Source organism: Corvus brachyrhynchos, unplaced genomic scaffold (assembly GCF_000691975.1).
Source record: "Corvus brachyrhynchos isolate BGI_N302 unplaced genomic scaffold, ASM69197v1 scaffold115, whole genome shotgun sequence".
NCBI classification, from domain to species: domain Eukaryota; kingdom Metazoa; phylum Chordata; class Aves; order Passeriformes; family Corvidae; genus Corvus; species Corvus brachyrhynchos.
The window spans coordinates 17,039,731-17,065,652 of record NW_008239553.1 but is presented as its reverse complement, the minus strand read 5'-3'; the positions used below and the strand labels follow the sequence as shown (position 1 = coordinate 17,065,652).

Sequence of the window (25,922 nt, the reverse complement as noted above, 5' to 3'; positions counted from 1 at the left end):
AGTCTCCACCACCTCCCCCCCCCCCCTCCCCAAAATACATACTGAAGATCCATAAATTGGGAATTTGGTTAATGATTTCATCTCCTGTAACCAGCTAAGTTCATTATCACTTCTGTGTATTCAGGTTGTGGTATGAAATTTGCAGATTTGAATTGCTCAAGGCACTCCTCAAAAGTATATCAAAACAGTAAGCACAGAAGTTACAGCTTGATGGAGCTGAAGTAGAGGTGTTGAACAGAATGTAGTACTCTGATGAAAAAGTATTTTAATTGTGTGCCTGGATTATCATAATAATTTTAAAGGATATTGGGACTGATTTAGCATAGAGGCAAACTGCATAATGAAAGGAAACATTGCAGTAAGAGGCAGACAGTTCCTGCCAGACACTAGAATTATGACTTTATTGATAAATTTAGTTGGGATGATTTTGTTTTCCTTTCTGAGATGGAGGTGGCAGTTCCTGTCTTAGAAGATGATTTCTGAGATCTTCTGTTAATGTGTGCAACAGTGAGACTGCCAGAAAATGGTTCCCTAAAAATGCAATCCCTTAAGGTAACCAAATGCTTCATTGCAAGCAGTTTCTTTTAATCTGCAAGTCAGTAGGCATCAATCCTGTTTAGTGGTTTGAGTTTTAAAAGAACATTGATGTGAACTGAAGCTTGCATAATGCCAGTGATGGCTGCTTAATGCTTGTTATTTCTATGAGCTGTTCTAAATCCTAGACTTCACTGGTAGTGCAGATACTGCACATCATTTTCCAGAACAGAAATTGATGCTCTTCTGGATCCCCATTTCTGCATTATTTTCCATGTTCAAGATTGAGTGACTGAGGAAGTTCCTTTTGCCTGCCAGTGGGCACAGCAGTGTTTGTAGATGTTTCCAATTTAGCAAAACAAGTTTATGAAGGCAATCAAAGAAAGGCCATTTTGAGATAGAGCAGGACGAGAAAGGGAGACTTCCTCTGTGGATACTATCACTGTGCTCAGGTGAGAATGGTTTGGAAATCTGACTTTTGCATGTCGGTTTGCTTCTTTCTTTTTTCCTTTTTTTTTCTTGTTGGTTTAATAGAGTGGGTATACTGGAGATAAACCCACATTAACCCCTCTGTAATAATATGTGGAGTGCTGTCTCAGAACTAGAATGGGAAGAGGGAAGCTTACGTGGGACAGCAGGATGCAATTTATGAATGTGAGTTTTCAAATCCAGTGTTTTATTCAGTATACTTTCAGTTTGCATCTGTTTATGTACTTGGCACAGAATTATCACTCATTACATTGGGATTGACCATTCAATTCTTTTTTTTATTTTGTATTTTGGAGTATTTTGTATTATTAGATCACCAAAAATGTAACTGTTAGTCAGTGAAGTTGAAAGTATCTTTTGCTGCTTTGGCTTGAAGGAAGAGCTGTGCTCTCAGCTCACTGATGACCTCTTTGTTTTGTGTGATTGTGCTAGAAGGATGTAACTGGCACCTTGCTTTTTTGTACTATTTAAGGATGCCTTGTAATTAATATCATTTGCTGTTCTTCAAGGTAACGAATTCACACATGCAATAATTCACAAGAAACTGAAAGGAAGTTACATGGTATCTCTCTTTCAGCAGTGCTTAGTGAGCATGTTTCATCATCCCAGAAAATCTGTTCAGTCTAAGCCTAATTTTGGAAAAGAAGGAAAACTGTCTGTTTCTGTCTGGAACTTGCTGGATACAAAGCAAGCAATTTAACTTTTTGCCTAAAGACTTGTAATTTGTGTTTGAAAAAATTAATAACCATAAGGGAAATTCAATAGGAGTTGGAATCCTAGGTTTTTCATTTGATTTCAGCTGTCACTGAAGACTTGACTGGTTTCATTTATTGCCTCATGTAACCTCTTTTTATGAATATGCTCTATGTTTCTGGTTTCTTTCTCCTTTGGGAATGCTCAATGGCTGTCATTGTGGATTTTTAGTTGAGTGAAAATGACAACTGTGTAAGTGGCAGTTTTCAAATCCACTTTTAAAGAGATGTGAATTTTCCCAATTCCTTATAGATGGTATCAATCCTCTTGCAGTGCTTTTAATGGGTCTGTGGGGTCTCTTCAGCAGCTGGCAAGGAGTCCATCTGAAAACACTTGTCAGGATCACCATTTATCCTATGCCCATTGTACTCTCTGTGGTTTGCTGCAAAAGTGCTGAGCTATCCCAGCATGGATCCGTGTGACTTATGAGTCTGTTGCATACCTTTATACTGTGCATTAGCCCTGTAGTTGCCTCATGCTGATGTGTCACAAGCACAGGCATGAGCCTGGTGTGTAAAATGGAATGCTCAAGTAAGAGAGGAATGCTTGGTGGAGCAATGTAATTAAGCATGGCGCAAACAGGACATGTCCATCAGTCAAATATGAGCTGTATATTCTGCAACCAAAATGTACAAATAAGTGCTCATCCTTTGGATGGACAGATATTTAGCGTTTTGATCTGTCAAATGCTAACTGACAGGATTATCAAGTGCTAAATAGAGAGCTCTTACTTTTTTCAGTTTTAAATTTGAATTTAGAAGATTTAGATCTGCATTTTTTTCTAATGCTGTTCAAACTAATTTTATACATAAAGACAGGGACAATAGTTTCTGATTTTGAATGTCAGATTACTAGTTTCATTATTACTTTTTAATGCATTTATGCACTTCGACAGTGTTTGTGAGTTTGAAGTATTATGCAGATGCCAGTGAGGTATAAATCATATAAATGACATTAGTAGTAAGTTAGACTAAAGGATATTAAAACAAGCCAAGCAATTGCTTGTTCCCTCTATTTATTTATTTATTTGTTTATTTATATCTTGTAGGCATAAAGTGGGTTTCTTTTGGTTTAGATAGATGTAGCAATGACATTTCCTGATTTCATGTCCTGGGGTAAAAAAATACCTTTAGAAGAAGGTTACCTTGAGTTGGTGTTAACTGCTCAGAGAAATATCAGTTGTAAATAATGTATGTTTGAGCTACCCCCAGTAGGGACTGGATCTTTTAAAATGCTTTCAAAATCTATTTTCGGAGTTTCAGTATGAATTGAACTTCTTTCTGAACAGAAACTTCCTCATTCTCCTGTCACCAAAAAGAAATTGATCCATTGTCTTTGGTGTTCTACTATGAGTAAGTCTTAACTGAAATGTTGTCTGTCATTGGTACCAGTTTATTTAGGTTTTATTGATATTTTCTGCTTTAAATCTCAAAATGTTGCCTCCTTGTACAACAGAGAAGGCTGAAAAGAATCTGTTTTATCTATAAGTGGGTATAAGAGTCCTTGTTTACAATGGGCAGTTATGCTTGTCGTTTTATATATTCACCAAAAGGGGAGAAAACCTGTGGGAAATAATGAAACCTTTGAAATTCAGCAAGGTTTATTTTGAAATACTACCTCAAAATTTCTCGAAACTGTTTGGGGGAGAAGTTGCAGTCTTTTTTTTTTATATAGCCAGCATTTTGAAAGGTAGAGTTAAAGTCTTGAGGCTTGTAGCTAGTGTCTTATTGATGATTACATATTCTAGTATCTGTGAAACTGCTTTAACTTTTTCTGAACCACTGCACAAATTGCTCAAAAATCTGATTTTAAATGTTAATTCCACTGTTACACATACTCAATAGCAATGCTAACTATTTGAATTTTTTTTTCTTTCTGTTCAGACATGCTTAGAGGTTCAAGGATTTATTTTCTGTTTTAATTTCAAGTTTACAGACTGGTGTCTCCCTGAAATTCAGATGACTGTGTATTGGTGGCCCATATGAAACAGAACTATTCTTAACCATGAGCAAGCCTATTTTGTGGATAATTCTCCTTTTTGGCCTGCTCTATTTATCATCTTACTAGAATTGGGATTATACCCCCAGGATGTTGATAAACATTGATGAGTTATAGTCTGAGCACTTACTTCTATGCATGATCTGTTGTATTCAAATAAGCAGGAATTTTTATTGACACCTATATGATGTGTTTGGCTCTCTAATTATCGTACTATTGCTGAAGTGGTTACCTTGTTATCTTGACTTAGAGTGGACGAACTGGCAAAGCTTGGCAGCTCCTTTGCCTCCTACCAAATTTGGGAGCAATTTTTTATGTGCTCTTATTAGACTAGAATTGCTTGTATCATTTTTCTTTTCTGCCAAATCTCAGCTCAGAGTTTGTCAGCAGGACTAAGTATGTTCTCACGATGCTGGTGAGTGCTTCGAAGAACGTCATTAGTCACTGTGGCTCTGTGCATTGATGCTTGCCTACAGGAGGTGTGGTGACTAAGCGAGGTGCTACAGCCTTTCTAGGTCATCGTCAAGTCAGGCTGCTGCTGTCATTCTGCAGAAGTTTTGCAGCCCTCCCTCTGAAGATCTCCATCTGCGGTTCTGAAGTCCTTGCTGCCCTTGCTAACCACAAATAAGCACAAAAGTTTTGATTCAGTGGTATAGCTTTTCAGATGTATGTTGTCTTCTTTCCACTGCTGAAGTCCTTGCTGCCCTTGCTAACCACAAATAAGCACAAAAGTTTTGATTCAGTGGTATAGCTTTTCAGATGTATGTTGTCTTCTTTCCCACTGCTGAGCTGGGCAGTCTCTTGCATAATTACCTTTTATTTGAAGAATAAATAGCTCCAGCTTGCTACTGCTGCCGAATTACTGTGTGCAAGCAATGATTAGGTGGTGTTCTGAGTTTTCTTCCTTGTGGTTCTCTGCTCTCAGCACTTTGCCTGTCCTTTGCCAGTACCTTCTGCAGTAGTCTCTTTCATGATCTACTGTCCATTACTTAAAACCTCCTGAAAACGAGTAAAAATCAGTTTTGTTTGCTTGATTCCTTTGTTTTCCCTTACCCTGTCCTAATGAGACTTGGAATAACTGTGAGATAGCAGAAAGCTTTAATAAGCACAGGCTTTGGATCCTGTTTGCTGCTTAGTGCGTTTACTCAAGCTGTTGCTGGTGTTCCTTGTGCAAACAGCTGCTGGTGGTTTTAAGTTGATCTTTTGTTTCTCACATTGGTTAAACCTGCCCAGGTGCCCTGTGAGCTGGAGGCTCCCTGTGTTTGTGGCACCAGGAGTGGTGAGGGCTCCCTGGGGTCTGGGCCATTGGGCCCTGGCCCACCAGGGGCATGGACACCTCCGTGGGGATGAGGTCAAGCCCAGGCTGGAGTATCAGCCCACCAGCAGGTGGGGGGGCTGGATCAGGCCTGCTGAGGGGAACTGTGGTCAGGCAGGGCTGTAGGGGTGGCCTGAGGCCAGGCTGGGATGTGGGCCCACAGGCGGGACTGGCTTGATGGGGCCCCCGTGGCCGCCTGGGGGGAGCTGGAGATGGGCCCTGCTGGGGCATTGCGGGCTGACAGCTCCAGGGGTGACATGGGATTCTGGGCAGGGTGGGGGAGCTCCAGGGGGACTGCACAGGGCCAGTGAGGCTGTCAGGGTCCTGACAAAACCTACACAAGATTTTAGCTGTAAAATTAAAATGCCTAATAGAAGAGTTTAAAATGTCTATATGAGGTGGTTGTCAGGTATGCAGAAGACAGGGCTGAGGATATTTTCTAGCACAGAAAGATCATGTACGTGTTGGCAACCTTTTATAACACCATAAAATGTAACTTTCAAAAAATTTGACTAGCTATTTCTTGAACATGCTTATTGTAAACTTCTCTTCCATAACAATGATATGGTGTACAATTTTAATATTTCTAGTTGTATATTGTTGCTGATACTTGTAACATACAATTTTCCTTTTTGGTCAGATCGAGCGTTATGGAAATAACAGCTTGTTATCACTTGTTTGCAGATGTCTTCTTGCTGAATTGTAGCCTACATTTGAAACTTGTCTGAGAAAAGCAGATTACTTCCACTATTCCATTCTCCATCTTTGTCTTTCCTTTCTCCTTTGTGCTAAACAGGAATTAGTATATGAAGAACTTCATTCATCTAATTCATGTGCCAGAGATCATATGGCTTACAGCAACAACAAAAAGTCTGAGACTTTTTCCCTATTGTTTTTGCTTTGTGGCATAATGAGACCTGGTTTTTGGGGTTGGCTGTACATAAAGGAAGAAAATTAGTAGTGCCATATATTAATCCTACTATGAGCACTATGTAAAAGCAAATGGTTTTGTGAAAGTATTTGCTGTGATATGCCATAATCAACCACTTGTTCCATTTGGGAGAGGTTTGCTTGCTGATTTGTTATTTAAGGTAGAAGGTCAGGTCATTCTAATATTATTTCTCATAGCTCTGAAACGAGATTGATCTCAAACTGATTGGGCAGAATGCAGTGGGACTGGGACAGAATCACTTCTCTGAACCCAGCAGTTACCAGCTGATGGCTGTGTGATGTATTGAACTTGGTTTGATGTAAGTGCACTCTAGCTGTTACATTCTGTACTTTTGTATCTTTGTCAGATAGCTGACAATGCCCTTAATAGGCCTGAATTAAACAGCTGTATGTTGATTGCTTTGATGCAAACCTAGAAAATCAAGTATTGTTGGGAGGTGGTGATTATAGCTTTTTATTTATTATTTTTCATATTAAAAAAGGTATTTTTTGTATCAAAATAAGCACACAGTTAACTAGGGAACTCAAGCTCAAGTTACATCTGTTTCTCAGAGTTGTTAGCCCCAGTTTGGGCTACATCTTTACTCAGATGAGTAAAGGCATACAGTTGTTGGTCAGTATGATTTTTCCAGACTCTTAAAATTTCAGCTGCATGGATGCATGTCTCTTCTTGCATTTAGTATGAAAGCTGTGAGAAAGGTCACTCTTCTGCAGTATTGAATAGAATGTAGGTTATTGAATAAAGACCAGAGATCCCCTTAAATTCAAGAAATGTAACATATTCGAGCATAAATAAAGTAATTTGAAGTGAGGAGTTTGACAGTGAATTTGGAGTTGGCTTCCAGTTCCATGGATTTCACTAAGGTATGGGTACTTAGCTTCCATTAATGTTTGAAGTGCCAGATTTTCTTCACTGGATGCAAATTAGATACACCTTAGAGTAGTGTTACAGAAGCAACTGGATAGGATGAATGTTAGAAAACAGTGAGCCGTGTGCAAACTTTAAAGCCAGAAACCTGAATATTTAGAAGTTACACATTTTTACTGTTCATAACCAGGAAATTCAATCTTTACTGGCAAGGCAGAGATCTTTTTCCTAAATAAGTTATTCAAGTGTCACCAACACCTACTACCATTTCAGTTTTTACAAAATAGTATTTAGAAAAGAGTAATGCAGGAATATGACTGTCATGCTTTATCTTTTGCATACAAAGTAAAGCCTGATTATTTTTTATTATGAGCAGGACGTACTGAAGGAATTAATTCATAAACAAAACATATGTCTCTCCAGCAGTTTTTTTGCTGGGATTGGAATGAGTCATGGGTTTGGGAACTGTGCTGGTCTCAGCGCAGTGAGATCACCAGAAGACTTAAGGGTTTTCGCTGTGCTTTCCAGAAAGCAAAAAAAATATTGCAAAGTTAGTAAAACTTACCCTCTTACACTTGCACATGGCCACCTACTTGTATGCCTTTTTGATACTAGGACCTCTCTTCAAGGAGAGCAGTTTCCTTTTATTCCCCACGAAAAGGATTGAAGGGACTTGGACAAAACTTTCTATATTAGTAAAAGTTAACAATCTGAATGTGATGAGAGGGAATGAAGAATGTCAGGAGTGGTGGGGAATGGTATGTTGTTGCCAATTAAGTTTTGGCCTAAATTTGTGTATGGATAAATACCATCATTGAGGGAAAAACTTTGAGTTGACTCACTAAAAGTAGTCCAAAAATGTTTCAAAGAAAATCAGATTTTAAATGTAAATTACTTGAAAAGCAGTGTTATAGCACTAGGAGATGGAAAATAGTCATTGAAAGTGAAGGTGTTCTCCTGTGCACTTGCCTTTTCTGAGATTTTATTTATGAAATATTAGTTTATTTATCTAGCTGAGTTATAATTTATTTACAAGAAGAAATTGAAGTGACTCAGTGCTTCAGTTAATTCCTTCTAACTTTTGTAGGAGCTGTAGTAGGTTTTTAAATACTGTCCAGCAAGGGTATTTTATCTGTATTCTCTAGATTTGGTGCTGTAGTTCTTCAGGTGAGAACAATCAGTGATTTTGTTGGCAGAAATGTACGCAGTCATGTTAGCACAATCACTTTGCACTTGAGCTTTCCTTCCTGACACTTCATGAAATTCTATAAATTTGATTTGTATGGAAACTGATCCAGTCTCAGTCCCTTAAAAGAATCTAATATTTGTACCTCAGCTGCTGGATCCCATGTTTCTGAAATACTTTGTTACAATGGCAGTCAGTGGCCCTGTCTCCACATCTCTTGCATATATTCCCACTTCGATATTCTCTATCTGACAATCTCATTAGGCGGTGGGGTCCTGTACTCCATTTATTAGTAACAGGGCCTCGCACAGCCTTATTGCCTCTTTAGGGTGTGATTTTCTATGGGAGTTTTAATTTTCAAAGTTTCTTTTATATTCATTAATATGTCTTAGAGACAGATGCATAGAAATTGAGGAAGAAAGCTTATCCTAAGACTTTTGAAGCATGAACAATTTCTTTAGGGCTTGTTTCTGAAGGAATGTGCAGGGATGAGGGTAACATTTCAAGAATGAACTAACACAGTGAATTGTAGATTACTGCCAAAAGTAGTATGTATTCCTCCCACAGTCTCACTGTGTTGATACTAGTGTGCAGCTGCAAATTTTAGTATAGGATGAGTGTTCTAATGAATCAGGATATACTGGGAGATGAAGGATGTTGACCCCTTCATTTGGTAACATCCCACAGTTTAACTGACATAAGCTGCTACTGAAAAGCTTCTTTTTGGTTGAGGACAGGACTAGATTTATTTCTCTGTGAAACAGTATTCCTGCCTGTAAGTGGAGGTAGGAATTGTCCTTGAGCAATTGCACAAGTTGCTACTATTACACAGTAGTGGTTAGGTTTTGCACAAGTGGAGGATTTTCATAAGGCTGTTTATACTAGAAAAAGAATGATACGTTTGAGATAAACACATCTGTATCTACATGAATTTGTTTTCTAGGCTGCACACCACAACCAGGGCTGTGTGGCTGTTGGTTGTTTTCCCTTACCTTGTATTCACAAGTCTTAGTAAAGATGCAATATTTCTTCCTGTTGTTGGTACAGAAAGTATTTGTGGAATAAAAATCATAATTCTGTATGGGATATGTTCTTGTTCTTTTGGTTGGATGCCATTTTATCTAGGGGTGTGGCCATGTAAAATATGATGTGGGATGTATGAAGTTCATTTTGGCACAGAATTGTTGCAGAGTATTTGTTGCTGTGGACATTGTCAGTTACTATACTTACGAATTTGATAGGGGAAAATTGAAAATGCCACTCAATTTAAAAATGTGTATTTATCAATCAAGTGTGCATTTGGTGCTAAAATTATCTTTTCATAAGCCTGTGAAGATATATTGAGAGATGATGTTATTTCAGGGTCCATAGCTATGCCTACTGTTTAGAGACAGTGTAAATTATTCATTGTAAAGTTGCAGTTGACGTTAAAGTTGGAAGGGTATCTGACACATTGATTGAGCTGGTTTCTTCTGGGATTTGTTTAAAGGAAGATGTACATTGTATGTTTTGTTGTGTTTTTTGTTTGTTGTTTGGTTTGGGTTTTTTTAAACAGCCCTCTTAGTTTGACATGTGAAATGGGTAGATGCCTAATGACTGTAAGTCTAATTTCTGTGTGCAGTAAGCATGGAATCACTCCTAAACATATGAAGTGAATGGTACAGGGGTTTTGTGTTGTATTGTCCTGTCGTGTCCCATCTCCCTGGACAGGATATTTCTTACACAAATGTAGGTGTTACTCCTTGGTCCACCTTCTCATGCCCTCATATTGGATTGTCTTAGTTTCAGGCATGCAAAATATACACAATTCTGCTAATGTTTTCACGTCAAATAAAGGTATTCCACTCTCTCTTTTCTGGCAAAATGTAAAAACACAATAGAACTAGAGAAGGATGTTTTTTGTTTGCTTGGGCTATTTAGGTTACCGTAACTCTTTCATCTTTCATTGTGCTGTTAAACTGTTGTTCTCAGAATTTAATGTAGAACTGCAAAATGTCACTATGTGTTTTACAGGTATCCCATACACCAATTATTATCACACTGATCTGTAAGAGATATTAATCTAAAACTTAATGGTTTGTCTGGATCCATAAACATGATGAAATCTTTCCCATCCTCAGGAAGTTACTACTTGCTCCCTGAAAGGAGTGCAGAAGGGAAAGTGGTATTTTATTTATTTTTTTATTTTTATTTTGGAAGAAGACTGTCTTGTTCCCAACAGGCTATCACTTGAAAAAATTTCTCCTTACCATCTCTGTATTTGATGGAAACTTTCTAGCTATTAAAGTAGGATAATTCTGTCACTGATCAGTGATTGCAGATTGCTATGGAAGTAAGTAAGGAGGACTTGAGAGGAGAGGAGAAAAGCCAATAGTTTCCTTTCTAGGTTTTCTCAGCTTTCTGTGAGACTGAACAAGTCAGTCATTAAAAAATCCCAACCAACCAAAACCAAAAACCCCCAAAAAACAAAACACACCCAAAACCCCCCCACAAAATCCCATAAATTTCAAACATTCCAGGTCTGTTTGCAGTTGGGTTTTTTTCAACTGGATTCTGTTGGGAGGGCAGAGCTAAGTAATCAAACATAGTGGGGTCTAGAAGCTGTGGATGACATTTTTGATAATTTCTGAGATGATAACATCCCTTGAACAAAACACTGGATCAGACCATTTTATTTTTGTAATTTCTTAAGCTTCTAGAACACTCTGTTGTTTTGCAAGCTTTGTTGAACTCACCCATTTTGAAGTGAGTGGTGCTTGTAATTGCTGGAGGATTCCTGGAAAGAAGTATGCAGCATGTCAGAAATGTGTTCAGCTTGTGTTATTTGCCAAAAAACCCCCAAAACTGTACTTGTTTAACTGCTGCAAAGCATCAGAACACCGCCAACAGATGGTTTACTACTTTTACATAGTGCTTGTTTTCCCTCAAGAAAAACATTCATATAGTAGTTCATAGAGGTGTGTCTGCTCTTACAGAGATTTTAATATCCCCAGAACTGCATATATTTCATTCTTAAAGGCATGATGCATTTTGCTAGTAAGTTACTCTTCTTAGGCATTTGGAGTGATTGAAAAAAAAAAGCTATTTATACTTACCAGGGAATGTTGATTCACCTTAAATGGATGAAATAAAATGCTTTAATACCTTGATGTTATGTTTTATTGTCTTCTCCCAAGTTATTACTGTGCATTTGTACTTTTCCCCAGCATTAAAGTAATATAAGGGAACTTTTTTTTTCCTGATGTGGGTGTTAAAGGTTGCAGTTCAGGAAACTGAAAATATTTAGCCTGAGAGACCTGACTTTGTTCCTTCCTTCTCTTTTGGGATTTTTAATTTAATGGATGACTGTAATGTGCAGAAATTTGCAATTTGTACAAATAGCAATTATGTGAGGAAAAATGGAAATGGAACTGGGAGGATTTGTAAAACCTTATTTCAGAGCATACTGAAGTACACTAGTTGGAGAAAGCAAGTGGCCAGGGCACTATGTGCCAGCTGTTAGCTCAAACAGTTTTGTGGGGTTTTATTTTTTTCTTTCTTTAAAACACCTTCAGCTGGTACTCTAGGAATAACCTGTCTCTCTGGCAACCTGTACACTAAATTATGAACCCATTAAATGTGTTTTTTCAACTATCAGTACTTAATAAGTCAGAATCTTGTTCCTGTGAGATGTCTTGACAGAGTTGGTGATGTTAGTGTGTTGTAGTTATATGAGCTATACTGCAGTAATAGCATTGCATCATGTTTTGTATATTCCTATAGACAAGTTCTGATAGCAATGTAACAGACCCCAACTTTTAACCTGCCTTATTGCTATCTCTCTGTTTAACCCAACAACTAATGGAGTCAGTATACCAAGAAATTTTATACTATCTTGAGTCCCATTTGTTCTTATCAAGGAGAAGTCCCATATGAGCTCCTGTTTTAGCACTTTTTAGTAAGTTTGGTTCTTTGTAGCAAGTTTTGATTTTGAAAAGTTTTGTCTAGATTGGCTCCATGCCATGTCCTCAGTCAGTGATTTCAATATCTGATGAAAGTACATATGACATTTTGGGTTCTGTCTTTGAAGTGCAATTTCATCCTTGTAAACTATCGCTGCTGGGGGCCCATGGGAGCCCTAATCTTACCATCTGCACTTCATACAGCTGACACACAGGAGAGTGCACTATATCAGGGAGCCTGATCTGAGTAAAACCAAAACTAATCACTGGTTTTTTTTTGAGATAGCTTAAAACTGGATTAATTCTTGTCTAGTTCACTGCACTACTGCAGAAGCATTTATGGTGTCATAAGGAAGAGAGGCACAAAAAGAAATCACTAATTTCTGCCAGTACTATTGCTCAAGGTGGTCATGAGTTAAACATCACAAACTGCTGAAAGAAACTGTGTGTGTTCTAAACTACAGCCCTTCAAACTAGGTGCCCTTTCCTTGAGGCACATGGCTGCTCCTTCTCACCAGTATCCTTTAATCACATTTTTTTTCATGATTTTTCTATGCCAAAATATGGACAAACTATGGAACAAGCAGCAATAGCTCAAATGCAACTTCAAACCAGTTGATTTGGGTTTGTGATAAAGTATTAGGCCATATGAATAAGTTGGAACTGCTTTAATGGTGCCTCTGATGCTGTCTCATGTGATATTTGTCATTGGTTAACTAAGGAAATTAAGTTCACATAAGAAAGTAGCATAAGATGTAGGAACACAGAAATGATTCAGAAGTGTATTCTAAGGAGTTGGTATCTTTCTAGTTCTAACTGCAGGAGTGAAAGGAGGCTGTGTTAGGTCTCAAACAATTTTAACTGTCCAAAGTGATGACACACCGAATGTACCTCCTGACTTTTGGTGGGTGTCAATCTAGAGAACTGCTAGTGGTAAAAGACAGAATTGGAATGTAAAACTATTGTACAGTAGAAGAAATAGCCTTAAAGCAGTTAGTACAAAAATTCCCTGTGGAGTTGGAATAATTAGTTATTCAGATGTCAAATGTGGTTGGTTTTTTTTTCTTCCCCACAAAAAGATTGAAGAACATGGTAGATGTTGAATTGAAGCTCTTACCTTTTGCTGACTGTGTGGCAGTAGCTGTATAAGGAGTATTCACTCCTTATAGGTGTCTATAGAATATCTTGAGTTGGAAGGGGCCCATAGGGGTCACTAAGTTCAACTCCTTGCTCCTCACAGGACTACCTATAACTAAACCATGTGATTAAGAGCATTGTGCAGATGCTCCTTGAACTCTGACAGGCATGGTGCAGTGACCCCTTACTTGGGGAGCCTGTTCCGAGACCTGCCAAGTAGTTCTTTCAGTTGAATCTGGTGCCATAAATAAAGCTGTGAGTCCGGACTTGAGGATTGCATTTCAGAAAAGATGTAGGCTAATGAGAAAAAGTATAGAGAGTTGAGGTGTTGTTTGGAGGAAGAAATCTCTGAGGAATGGCAGAAAAAACTGTTAACAGTCCCTCCTGCAACTGAAAGCCTAAGGTTGGGTATAATAACTGGTCTTAAGATCTAAACACTTCTGAAAGGTCATAAGAATTAAGCTATCCTCTTTAGGCTGATTTGCCATGTTATGCAAAAGTAGTAGTTCTTATTGCTATGAATGTCCCAGTGTCCTGAGGGCAAATTTCTACAAATGCATATCTGGTCTCTCTGTGGCTTAGTTAACATCTGACAGTTCCTAAATTTCTTGGTGAATTTCTGTGAGATTCAAAATGTTTCTGTTTCAAAAGGAGTCTTCCTGAGAAGTTCTTGACTGGCTTTTGGTAAACAGTTTTGCTGATTGGGTGATGCTGCTTAATGTGGTGTTGTCTATCTTTATTTTCAAATTCTTACATTCTCAAAATAATAATGACTTTCAGATTGTGGGACTCTCACAAGGAGAACCTGAGTGGGTCGCCAGCTGTTGCTCTTCACTCAGAAAGACCTGGAGAGGGCTGTACCACCCCTACAGAGATGCCTTTTCCTCCCTGGGGCAACTCCCAAAAACACCTCCAACTTTTCACACTGGTTCCAGGGGAAGGCATATTTAGGGAACACTGCTGCTTTTGGCAGTTAAGAAAATGCTGAAAGAATTAGTGTCCACTGATTCTTGCATTATTACTTTATTAATTTCTTATGAATATAGTCTTCATCCAGAATGATATGAAAACATAAGCAGAAATTAGTTTTAATTTGCTGCAGTTCTTGAATACATAATTGTTTTCTCGCACACCTGTTTAAAGTAATCTACTAACAGTCTGCAGCCATTCACACACAGAATCGCAGAACAGAAATGTTATGTCTCATATTTGAGTTGGATTTTCCCAGATTGCAGTATTCTAGGTTCACTTCAGTATTACATCCTTTTTGTGGGCTGGGATCCATGGTACTGTTTACTAGGACATTAGCTTCTAGATCTGGAACTGCTGTTTTCTTTTCACAACAAGAAAAAGCTTTATGACCTGGAATACACAGTAACTCATCCCTCAATATGTCTCTGGTGCCTTCTTGTGCCACCTCCTACTTAATTTTCTGTACTGTTTGGAGACAGTTTAGGGGCACAGATTCAACCAAATAATACTGCATCTTCTCCTTTTGCTACACCTGGCTTGAGGAAGTACAGGTATTACTTACCATGATGCTCTATGTATGTATTTCACATAGCAGAGCAGAGTACGAAAATGAAAGCAGCTGCTCTGTCTTCCACATGAGAGTAGGACTGGTTCTCATTTACCCATTGGTGGGATTTCATTGATGTCCCTGATAATCTGTCTTTGTAAGTAGATGTTGGGGTTTTTTGCAGGATGTTGGAGGAAGGTGTGCAAAACTTGTAGGTGAACTTTATTTTTTTTTTTTTTTTAAGGATTGTGCTAGAGACAAAATACACTCAAAGGTACCTTCCTTTTTTTGCATCCCTTTTTTTTTATTTCCTCTTTATAAATACATATTCCATTCAGAGCTCTGTGTTTTTAGATCTGTAGGTCCATACAACTTGCACAGAATTCAGATCACCTTCCCTTGTAATGAAAGGTTATAGGAATTGCTTAGGGCCTCAGGCTGCCTGCCTCAGGTGAAGAAATATGTCAAGCATTGAGGTATTTACTGGTTCTGTCTGACTGTAAGATCCTAGTACTGTGCATTTCTCCTCTCCTATTTGTTTTTCCTTGACAAGAAACATCACTTGTTCTCAGGCTGCACAGTATGGTAGCCAGTATGGTCTTTCCTGTTTCTTTTGCTTATTCTAGGAGTTTTTGAGAGATTCAGTGATTCAAACAAGGCTACTTCAAGGTTTCAGTAAACAATGCTGCTAAATTCCCATAACCAAACAATGGCTTGATTAAAAAGAAAGTTAATAAGGCTTGTATTTCTAATTTACAGTAAATTTTGCCATGTGTTGTTTTTGGATTAGGTGGGCTACAGTATAAAGCTTCGCTTAAAAGACAGGAAAAAAGTCACTTCATAGCATGAAATATTCAAGTTTTGCATTTAGGAGCTGCTGCTCTCTGAAGCCTATTTATGTCCAGTTGAGCTTGATTGGGCAGTTTATTTTGTAATTACATATGTAAGTGAAAACACATTTCTTGTTTCTAGTTTGAACTGCTACAAATACAGTTACAGTTTCATAATTCTCGTATTTTGGAATTAATACATTGTTCAAATGACCCAGTCATAGCTGAGAGGTTATTTGGAAAAATAAATTGGAAATGTGACAGCCTGCAAATAACTCTGGAGAATGATTGAGTTTCTTTCCAGTAAACACTTCTAAAAGTCATAAACCCCTGTTAGTAGGAAGTAATAGAATCTTTCTGGCTGCTGCTGTTGTCCTAATCTAAATAAATATCTGTCAAGCAAAGTTAGATTTGAAAATAGAAGGATGACAGAAGATCTGATTTATTTTTTTTTATGTTCAAGCATTTTAAAGATTTTACCTCGACTGCTTTACAATAAGGTTGGTCTACTGATTTGATCCTTGTTTGCAGAGCTAATTAAACTTGGTGTTATTCCTTTAGGATAAAGTAACACTTAAATGTATTGTAAACCAACTTTTGGAACTTGTATGTTCTAATATTTGTTCCTTAAAGATTTATAAGTTAGTTGCCTCGGGTTTAAAATAATTTTTTGCTTTTTCCAGAGTTGTACTAGCTATTTGTTTGAGATGACAGCAAATACAGGATTTTGATGACCTGTAATATTCCAAGTAGTTTAAACACTTCCGGCAAGTAAATACCAGGCAACTAGCACAATAGCAGAAGCTGTTCTTTTGGCAACAGCATCTTGAAATTATTTCCTAAAGTAGATGTCCTCTTTCAGGATAGTGGCTTTATTAAAAGCAGATTTGAGTGCTTGCTAGTGTTACTATTCCAAGAATAGTGGGTTGCTCAGATGATTTCACACTGCAGGCAGCATTTCAGTGGTTAGCCTGTCCTGTGAGCCCATCCCTGTTTGTGATTAAACTAAAGATCCTTGAAAACAGCACGGTTTGGCATACTGAACATTTTTTCCTTTTTTTGGAAACCATTACGTCCTCTTCCATCTCTTGCTTTGTATTTCATTTCTCCTTTCTAATTTACTCCTATTTGAATTCTACTATATGCTGAGGATTAGTTTTCCCAGTTCTTTCTGCATACCTATACCCTCAACAAAGATACTGTAAATCTCCTCTTTTCCACTTATTTGCATAGAGTCCTATGAAACATGTGGGTGTAAAGATAAAGTAGCCATTTGCTGGCTGTGTGCCTGAAAAGAGTCTGAGATTCTGGCTGACCAGAAAACTGTCCAGTTTTTTTTGTACTGAACACGTGGGATCCATTAAGGATTCAGCTTAATTATCTTGGTTTTATTTAATCTTCTTTTTAAGGAATTGCCTTTAATTGCTGTCCCTTCACATGCTCCTACAGGAATAGTCAGCTGTTCATAGAGGAAGTTTTTAGAGATAGAAATATAATGGAGAAGAACTGTAGTAGAGAAAGATGTGAGAAGATGCAAATGAGCAGCGCATTGCAGACACTTTTTCAAATCCACACAGGAATCTGCCCTCTCTGTGTTTCTGTTGCATGCTGGGGACACAGTGTAAATGCTGACATCCTGTTCCATAGTGCTATGATAGGAGTGAAAAATTGCAGAAGGAAAATGGGGTCTTTGTTCAGCCAAAAGCATCATTATAATAATTTGAGTGGAAGTAAATATATGGAACAAAGCATGTGAGGTAGGAAATGTGGTCTCTCTTTCTGGACTCCTAGGTTTACTGAAACCTTTAAATCCCCCTTACCTCTGAAGCGTTAACGTTACAAGCAGTAATGCACTGTCTCAGAGTGCTCAGAGATCCTCCAGTAAAGTTTCTTTAAGGCATTTTATTTTGTATTTGAGTACAAATGGGAGGAAAAAGTTCATGTTCCAATGCATGAGTTCATATGGGGCATGAGTGGAAACTGCTGATGATTTAAATTTGTCCTGGAATGTGCACCAAGAGAAAAACATTATTTTGCAAAGAAATATGCATATACAACATGAAGTTGTCCATGTACAGGCAGTGCTTTGGGTTTTGTTTTCTTGTACGAGGAGAGGGGTTTTGTTGGAGAATGGGAAAAAATGAGACTTATTCATGTTCCTTGTGATTTTTTGCCTTACAAAAAACAACTTCATCTAAACTATTTTTTTTTTTTTTTTTTTTTTTTTTAAGTAAAACTGGCAAAGATTGTATTATCTCCAGTTGTGAAAACGAGGAGCATTGGAAGGCTTTACCTTAAGCAAAGGTCTTTTGCATGCATCTACTAGTACATAGGGAGAACGTTGCTTATTTGAATTCAGCTGCTGATTTTTTGCCTTACAAAAAACAACTTCATCTAAACTATATTGACATCTCAATCTCAGAAGTCTGTTTGTACACAGGCACTATTAGTTATTTTCTTTAAATAAATAGGCTTCTGTGGTTTGTGTTAGTGTCAGTTTTCACATCACATTTGGCAGCTGTGTTAAGTACACACTGTGTTAGATTATTGCGTGAATATGGCATCTGAAGCTGTTTTCAACCAAGTACTGGGAACAGAAGGATCACAATCTCTGCAGCCAGGAGTGCACGCTTCAGTTGGAGGTTCCAGTCACAGCATTTGGTATCTACTTTGCCTGTCTGCCTACAGCTTCTGGTAGATGTATATAAAATGACAAAGCCAATATCATAAATAGTGACAACAAAACATTGATTCTGAAAGTGTTAAGACGCTTACTTTGCTGGTAGTATGCACACAAAAAATAATGGATCCATGACTCTCTTGGATCCATGATAATATAATTTATCTGTAATTTATTTACATTTCTTTTAAATTGTGGTAAATATCAAATGATCCCGCAGGCAGAATTATCACATAGTTCAGGCCTGAGTATAATCTTCTTCATACCAAGAAAGCTAAGGATGTTAAACTTCTGTCAGCTTTCAAGTCTTAGTAATGCAGAAATGAGTAAATTAATCTGTGTGTATTGGAGTGTCATTATGTATGAACAATTACAGGTGTCATTCAGCAGTTTCCATGAATGGGGGCCTGTGTACGTATTATAAAACTTCAGAACTAACCAGAGTTATAGGTTACACAAAGAACTTGTTAATGTCCCCTCTGAGTTCTCCCTCCTTTAGTTAGCCTCTTCTGTAAGCTGTGTTGAGTTTTGTTTTGTGGGACACCCATGATTAAGCAGCTTCCCTCCTCCCTCCCTGTTCTCTACAAGGATTTTTTCCTCTACAAATGCGTATGTCTCTCCTGAGACAAGTGTCTCTCCTAAGTCAACTGTGCTGTTTCATTACGAAACACACTGAGGAACTGACCTGGGTCAAAATTACTTAGCACAAAAGTAGAGGTGTGGTTTTGTCTGCGTTGACCCCCATGGTGTCTCTGACACTGTTTCCTTTGCAGTTGCCCAGTTAGTAATTCCAGAGGAGTTGAGGGGATGAGGTGCTAAAGCTGCAAGAGGTGCAAGAGCTGTGCAATCAAGTACTGTCACCAAGAGCAGTGCTCCTGAAGGAACAATTTCACCAAGTCTGAAGCTTTCTCTATCTTCTGTGAACGGGACTTTTTGTGTGCCAGCACAACCACAGTGCTCCTTCCCAATGCCCTTGCACTGCTTTCCCTGTGAATGTGGGGCACAGATCTGAGCTTCCCTCACTTATCAGAGGGGGAATTAATGAAGCTTTTATGCTGCATGAAGTTAAACAGGTTGTTTCTCTGAGAAGATTTTGTGACATACTGAAGTGCTAGCATGAATGGCTTCTGCCCAAAATAAGTTAAGCTAGTATAAGCAAATTTAAGAAGTGTGGAGAACAACTTCAGTGAAGACACTTAAATACTTGGAAAATTCTGCCTCTAAGAATATGAAATTATTTTCTAAATTTTTTGAGGCATTAAAAACTTTCTTTGAAGGTCAGAGTTTTTAATGACTTTGATATAACTTAAGAGTTTCTAATATTGTTTTGTATTTATGATTTTATTTTTAGGGAGCAGCAGTCTGCTATACCTTTGATCTACAATGAATGCCAAATCTGCAATCAGCAAAGAGATTTTTGCCCCACATGATGAAAGGATGCTGGGAGCTGTTCAAGTGAAAAGAAGAACAAAAAAAAAGATTCCTTTTCTAGCTACTGGGGGTCAGGGTGAATATTTAACATACATCTGCCTGTCAGGTAAGATTAATGACTTTTGACATCCAGTTATTTGTTTAGGCTTATCTTTGATTAACTGATTAGCTGGTGTCTGTAGCATAAGGAGCTGGGTGATTCCAATCTTCATAATGTAATCAGAGAATTATAGCACTTATACCTTTTGTCTTGAGGAGCCACGTGCTCTAGGCTATTTATATTTATATAGTATAATAAATTGAACAGGTGGTTTCATTGTTTAAAAAACCCCTAGGTGTTCTCTCACATCACAGCTGCAGAGTATGAACAAATCGAATAGTTGGTAACAGTCTTTCCTTAGTCAGATTAAGATATTTCTTAGAAGGATGAACTTTTCAGGACATTAAAATGATATACAATGCCATGTTTTTATGCCATGTTTCAATGTCTGCCAACTGAGTGTGTGTGAATACCTTTGGTATTTTAGGGAGATTTAGTCACTTAGGTCTTTAGGTGTATCAGTTGCTCCCTTTGAGTGTGTACATCATGCTGGAAGTACAAAGAGTGGCCAGAAGAAGTGTTCTGTGAATCTCAGAAAAGTGCAATTATTTTTGGACTAAATGAGAGTGTTATATGGACTCTTTCGAATTGTGGGGTTTTTTTAAAAATAATGTTAAAACTTTCAAAGCATAGGAGGTAAAACTCAGTGACTCTATTACTGTTCTAAGGCATCACACATCCACCCTGAAAATGGACATTTACTGAATGTTACTAGATGTTATTTGCATACATATGTACAAATGCTTATGTTAAAGTACAAGCTGCAGAGGATATGCACACGGATACTGAGGTCAGTGAGACAAAACAGAAGACTTTTCATTTACAGCTGCTTGTCATTATAGGATCATAGAATATCCTGAGTTGGAAGTGACCCACAAGGATCATCGAGGCCAACTCCTGACCCTGCATTTTGGTAACCCCAAAAATGGCACCATGTGTCTGAAAGCATTTCCAAACACTTTGTGAACTCCGCCAGGCTTGGTGCTGTGACCAGTTCCCTTGGGTGCCTGTTCAGGGGTTTGAACACCATCTGAATAAAGAACCTTTTCCTGATACTCAGCCTAAGCCTTTCCTAACAGTTTCAAGCTGCTCCTTCAGGTCCTATCAGTGGTCATGAGAGCGAAGAGATCAGTGTGTGACCCTCTGCTTCCCCTCTTGAGGAAGCTGTAGACCACAATGAGGTCTCCCCTCAGTCTCCTCTCAGGCTGAGTAAACCAAGTGACCTCAGCCATTCTGCCCACATACAGAGCTTCAGGGAAGGATTTAAAAATTGATTCACCTAGGCTGTTCCCTAGACTTGTGATTGGGATACTCTGTTTGGATGTAAGAATTGTAGGTTTCAGTCTTCTCAAGGTATAGATGAAACTAACCTAGGCCTCCCATCTCTTAAAGAAATGTTCACATCACTAATGTTTTTAAACAAAGCTAAGCTCTTCTTCCTTTGGCAGTCATATTTTTCAAATGTCAGTCCAATTGTTTTTCTAAGTCTCCTTGTAAAGAGCAATCATGTTCTAAATCTGTGCAGTAAGTTTTGGAATACACAGGTATTTGATACCCATGTTCACGATTAAAGGTTAGAGATGTGATCTATGCTTACAATTTTCTGTAGGTGGTTTTTGTTTTGTTTTGTTTTTTGTTTGTTTGTTTGTTTTTTTTTTAATTGCTATTCTGGAAAACTTAGCCTTTCTTCAGCTCCCCCATCCCATATGTATATGTATCAGTCAACATGGATTTTAAGACAGTGAGTGGTCTTGAATGCATTTATTGTTTTTCTGCCACAGGATAGCGTATTATGAGTAAGGAAGAAATATCAGGTGTCCTGACTTGAGCAGAGTTTGTCAGTTATGATAAGGAAAGGCATTCAGGATCTAAATAAAATTACTTTGTGGCAGACACTACATATTGGTATTGCGAGAACCCTCACAGGTGGCTTGCTGTTTGTGGGGTTTTGAACAGATCTGAGACCAGGTTTTTTCATATACATTTATTTTATGTTACAAAAGCAAAGTATATTTGGTAATTTCAGTAGGCAACAAAGTGAGCAGGGAGAGGACTGCCTGGCTCTGATGTCACATTCCAAATAGTCTGATCAGGAAGATTATGCAATTCAGCAGGGTCAAGTGCAATTAGTTATTTATTCAGGAATCATCAAAGGCACAAAACCGAGCATTGGGGAGCAACTGTTTCTGCCACTGTGTTTAAAAGAAATTGTGACGAGGATAAACTGTAATTTTTGCCTATTCCTGATGGCTGTGAAGCAGTAATGGTTTTAGTTGCAGCAAGAAGTTGTTACAGAAGAAGTTTTTGTTTAGTAAGGCTAAGTTAATGTGGGCATGGCAATTTAGCTGTGCTCTAAACTGTCCAAGACAGACTGTATCTTGGGATAACAGAATACACTTGATTACCTTCCTTTTTTGATGTAATTATGTACAGTGAAGCAGACAGAGTGGTGGCTAGCTCTGGATTTGTGTTTACACTTTGACCAACGCATGCTTTAATGCTGAGTGTTGCAACCTCTCCCATGGAAATGCCTTTACCAGCCTTTGGCTCTTGTCCCATTTTTGCCAGGTTTGCTATGTATTAGGTAAACAAAGTGACTGGAATATCTCTCTCTTCATAGATTTCTCGGACTAATTCAGTTTGGCCTTTGCTGAAAGGAATTTGATCATTTACCCTTTAGAACAGAATTTGTCAGTTGAAAGAACAGAAACTGACTCTTTATATCCTTAAGGGATATAAATATTTGGGAATATAAAATATCTTGTCTAGTTGCGGTTTCAACCAAGATATGGTACAGAAAATGAAGCATCAGCCACTGTGACAGCTACTTCTATTTACTGCTCAGTTTGTAATTGAGAAAATACACAAATTGTTATAACCAGAGTTAAATGTTTTCCTTTCAGTGTTGAATTGAAGTTTGGTGTTGAAAATACATCCTATCATAGTTGTTGTTTATTTGAATTTCTGAAAGCATGGATAGCGATGCTGAGCAGGGAGAATGCCCTCAGGTCTCAGAGATGGGATAGTGAACCATTAAAATAAAAAAATACTGAGCAGCGCAAGATAGGAGAGTAAGGGAGATTCTTCCTTAATATTGGTATTTCAAGTATGTACTGGGTTTTTTAACTTTACAATATTGAATACTGAGTTGGTTAGAAATGAACATTAATGCTCCAAAGAGGTATATCTAAAGCCTGTAATCTGAAACTGGAGACAGATTAAGTTAAGAAAGCTGTAGTGAGACTGCTTGACAGCCTGGTGGAAATCAAGCAGCTGGGTTACCTGCAGCTTTCTAGCGTAGTGTTGGAGCTAGCCAAGTTAAACTGGCAAACAGAGCCAAGACAGATCTTTAAGGAGTTACTCAGTTGAAGAACAACAAGAAATGAGTAGACAGATGGGAAACACAGAGGTGGGGTGGCTGTAGGCAGAACAGAGAAAATGAAAACTGGGATTATTTTGTAATGTATAAGAGGATTTAACACAGAGAAAAGACAAGAAATTCAAAGCTGAAAGTGGATATTTATCACCTCCTCCACACTAGCAGACCTAGTGATAGTTATTGGATCAGATCTAAGTTTTAATTTTGTCACCATTGTCTTATATAATTGAAACATAATTGTTTAAAATAGTTCTTAGCCTTATTTAGAACTCTGAATTAAGTATAAAATACTTAAAAGGTCACCTCAGAAATATAGGTCATTGGCTTCTTGGTTGTGCAGAGTTCTATGTGTGTTATTTCTTTGACACTATCATTACATTTTTTAAATAACTTCTATTATTTAAAAAGACTTTTAATGTCATTATGCATTGGAAATGTTCCAGTTTGTGTGTATGGATGTTGCGCTGACCTTTCAGGATTAAATATCTATTGCAGTGGTGGTGAACTGAATGAACCATATGGTTCCTTTTGAACCTGAATTCTTTTGTGTAGTAGCACTCAGCTTAGTTGCACCAATGTTTCTAGTCCTTCTGCTGAAAACCTTGGGATTAGAGTATAAAGCCTAATTTCTTTAAAACCAAGAGGGAAACATTTTACCCCTGTGGTTATGACTTTTAATAGTGTTCTTTCTTTGCCATCTCCAAATTAAATTAACACTGTCAGTTCAGGGCTTTATTTGAACGGCTTTCATGCAGAAGTACAATCCATCAAGAATGGTGCTAGAAAAGCCAAAAGGAAATGCAAAGAAATCATAAGAAATAATACACAAAAATAAGATGCACGTGCAGGGGGAGAGCCTATTGGGCTTTTTCCCTTCTTTAAAAGTTAACTTTATTGACCATATGACAGACTTGTTCAAAAGATAGGCAGTCAATAATTTAAAAAGATTTTTGCGTTTACCACAATAGGCTGCTGGCTTTTGGGTTTTTTTTCTTCTGTTTCTAAGTATACAGAGAGACTGAGACTTGGTTTATGAGCTTAAATAGTTCTGTGGATATCCTCATTTGTACGCTTACAGCTGATACCTAACCGCCATGCTCAGTTACACTTGCAATGGGAGCTTTTGTACTTTGATATTTCGGCTGTAAGGCCATGGTGTCATGAAATTGTTTTTCCAATTACAAATCTGTTGTTCCTCCCATACTGGCTGCTCGTGGAATAGAATGTAACCCAGGATTGACCTAAATCTCTTGCTCCTTTTGAGGTCACTTGATGTGGCTGCCATAATTTCATGGGGAGTTCAAGGGCAGGATAAGTGCAATTGAGTTTTCAGCATGGTGGCTGAACTGAAAATTGGGAAGTAGTGAGAAGGAACTTGTTATCAAAAGAGTTCCGTTTTCTCCTAATGTGTTCTTATTTTCCATTTGAGTTTTACTGAAGTGACAATCTCCCAGGATTTTTTCAGAGTTTTCTTACTGAAGAAAACATCCCATTTTCAGGAGCTTATAGTGCAGAGAATTCTCATGTTTCCTTTTCAGGACATGAGAAACCAAGTAAATGTCATTTTCCACTGACTTTCCAGGAGAATGCTCTATTTGTCTGCCCAAAGGCTGTACTGATGTATTACTGAGTGTTTTGTGGCCTGGGGATAGAGGGTGGTGGTGGTAATTTCCCTCTGTTTAAATGTTGTATTAAGGAGTGAGAATGTTACTTCAGCGTTCATCATACTGACTTTCAATCTGACCCACTTAGATGTCAGACTCTATTGAATATTTGATTATTTATACAACATAGGTCATGACTGACATAAGAGATTTGGTCAGCTCAGAACAACACACCAGCAAAATGGTGGTCCAGTCTTCTTCAAGCTCTGAGCTGGACTGCTGTTTGCAGACAGCTGCAGGCCAGTTGTGGTGCTTTGCCCAGCCCCATGGACACGGACTGGACCATGGCTGAACATCTGGGCATAGACTAGGATGTTTAGCAATGGCTGCTTGTTGCAGATGTTGGCTTAAAGATTCATGTTCTGTCCCTCAGAGGAGTTAGATGTCAAGCATTCCTGTTCTGGATGAGTTCCTTGAATGTTAACCATTGGTATAAAAAGTGTGGCTGCTGCCATCACTAATTCTCTGCCTAACACTTTAGCGTTTTATCTGAAAATATCTGATAAAACTTCCTGATTGCCAGTGGAGAAACTACTCCAGAATTCAGTGGAGAGGACTTTACAATGCAGAAAACACAGAAGATAAATGTACTATTCCTTGTTAGCTCTTTTAGTGTCAAAGTACAGACATGTTGGATACTTTCTTCAGTTGGCTACTGATCCTCTAAAACTTTCTTGTGCAGAGTCATTGGCTGCTTTTGCTTCAAGTTACCCAGGGATAAAATCTACACAGATACTGTGCAAAGTTTGCTTTCATGTTGACTAAGTCAAAGTTGTACAGTTTGCTAGCGTGGGTGGAGTTAAACTGATGTAACATTCTGTGGTTTCCACATACATGTCATTAGATTCCAGTCTCATGGCAACCTCTTTGTGTTTATTCCTGGAGTCCCATGGAGTGATGCCTCTGACTGCCTTGTAAGTGCTCAGTGAAATGTTTTATCATTGCTCATGCAGCTGGGCTGGTGCAAATGTGTGCACTAGAATCTCTGGCCATGAGAAACAGTAACAACTTCAGTTGACCTTTATTCATATGAAACCATTACAACTAGTATTATAGTTGTAAAAAATAAAGTACAGTGATGAAGATGCTATGAGGAGAGCCTTTTTTTTTTTTTTACTGGTAAAATAGTGAGTCATTGCTACAGCTA

The 25,922-nt window shown here is 38.1% G+C and overlaps 1 protein-coding gene across 2 annotated transcripts in view; it reads left to right on the top strand.

Moving 5' to 3' along the window:
• The window catches only part of STXBP6 (syntaxin binding protein 6), a 93,905-nt gene that overhangs the window by 15,071 nt on the left and 52,912 nt on the right, over positions 1–25,922 (top strand). For both annotated transcript variants that reach the window (XM_008639561.2, XM_017742225.1), the window contains one exon: positions 19,553–19,738. In XM_008639561.2, coding sequence (XP_008637783.1) covers positions 19,585–19,738 — 154 coding nt within the window. In that variant the 5' untranslated portion in view covers positions 19,553–19,584. The remainder of the gene's footprint in view (positions 1–19,552; positions 19,739–25,922) is intronic.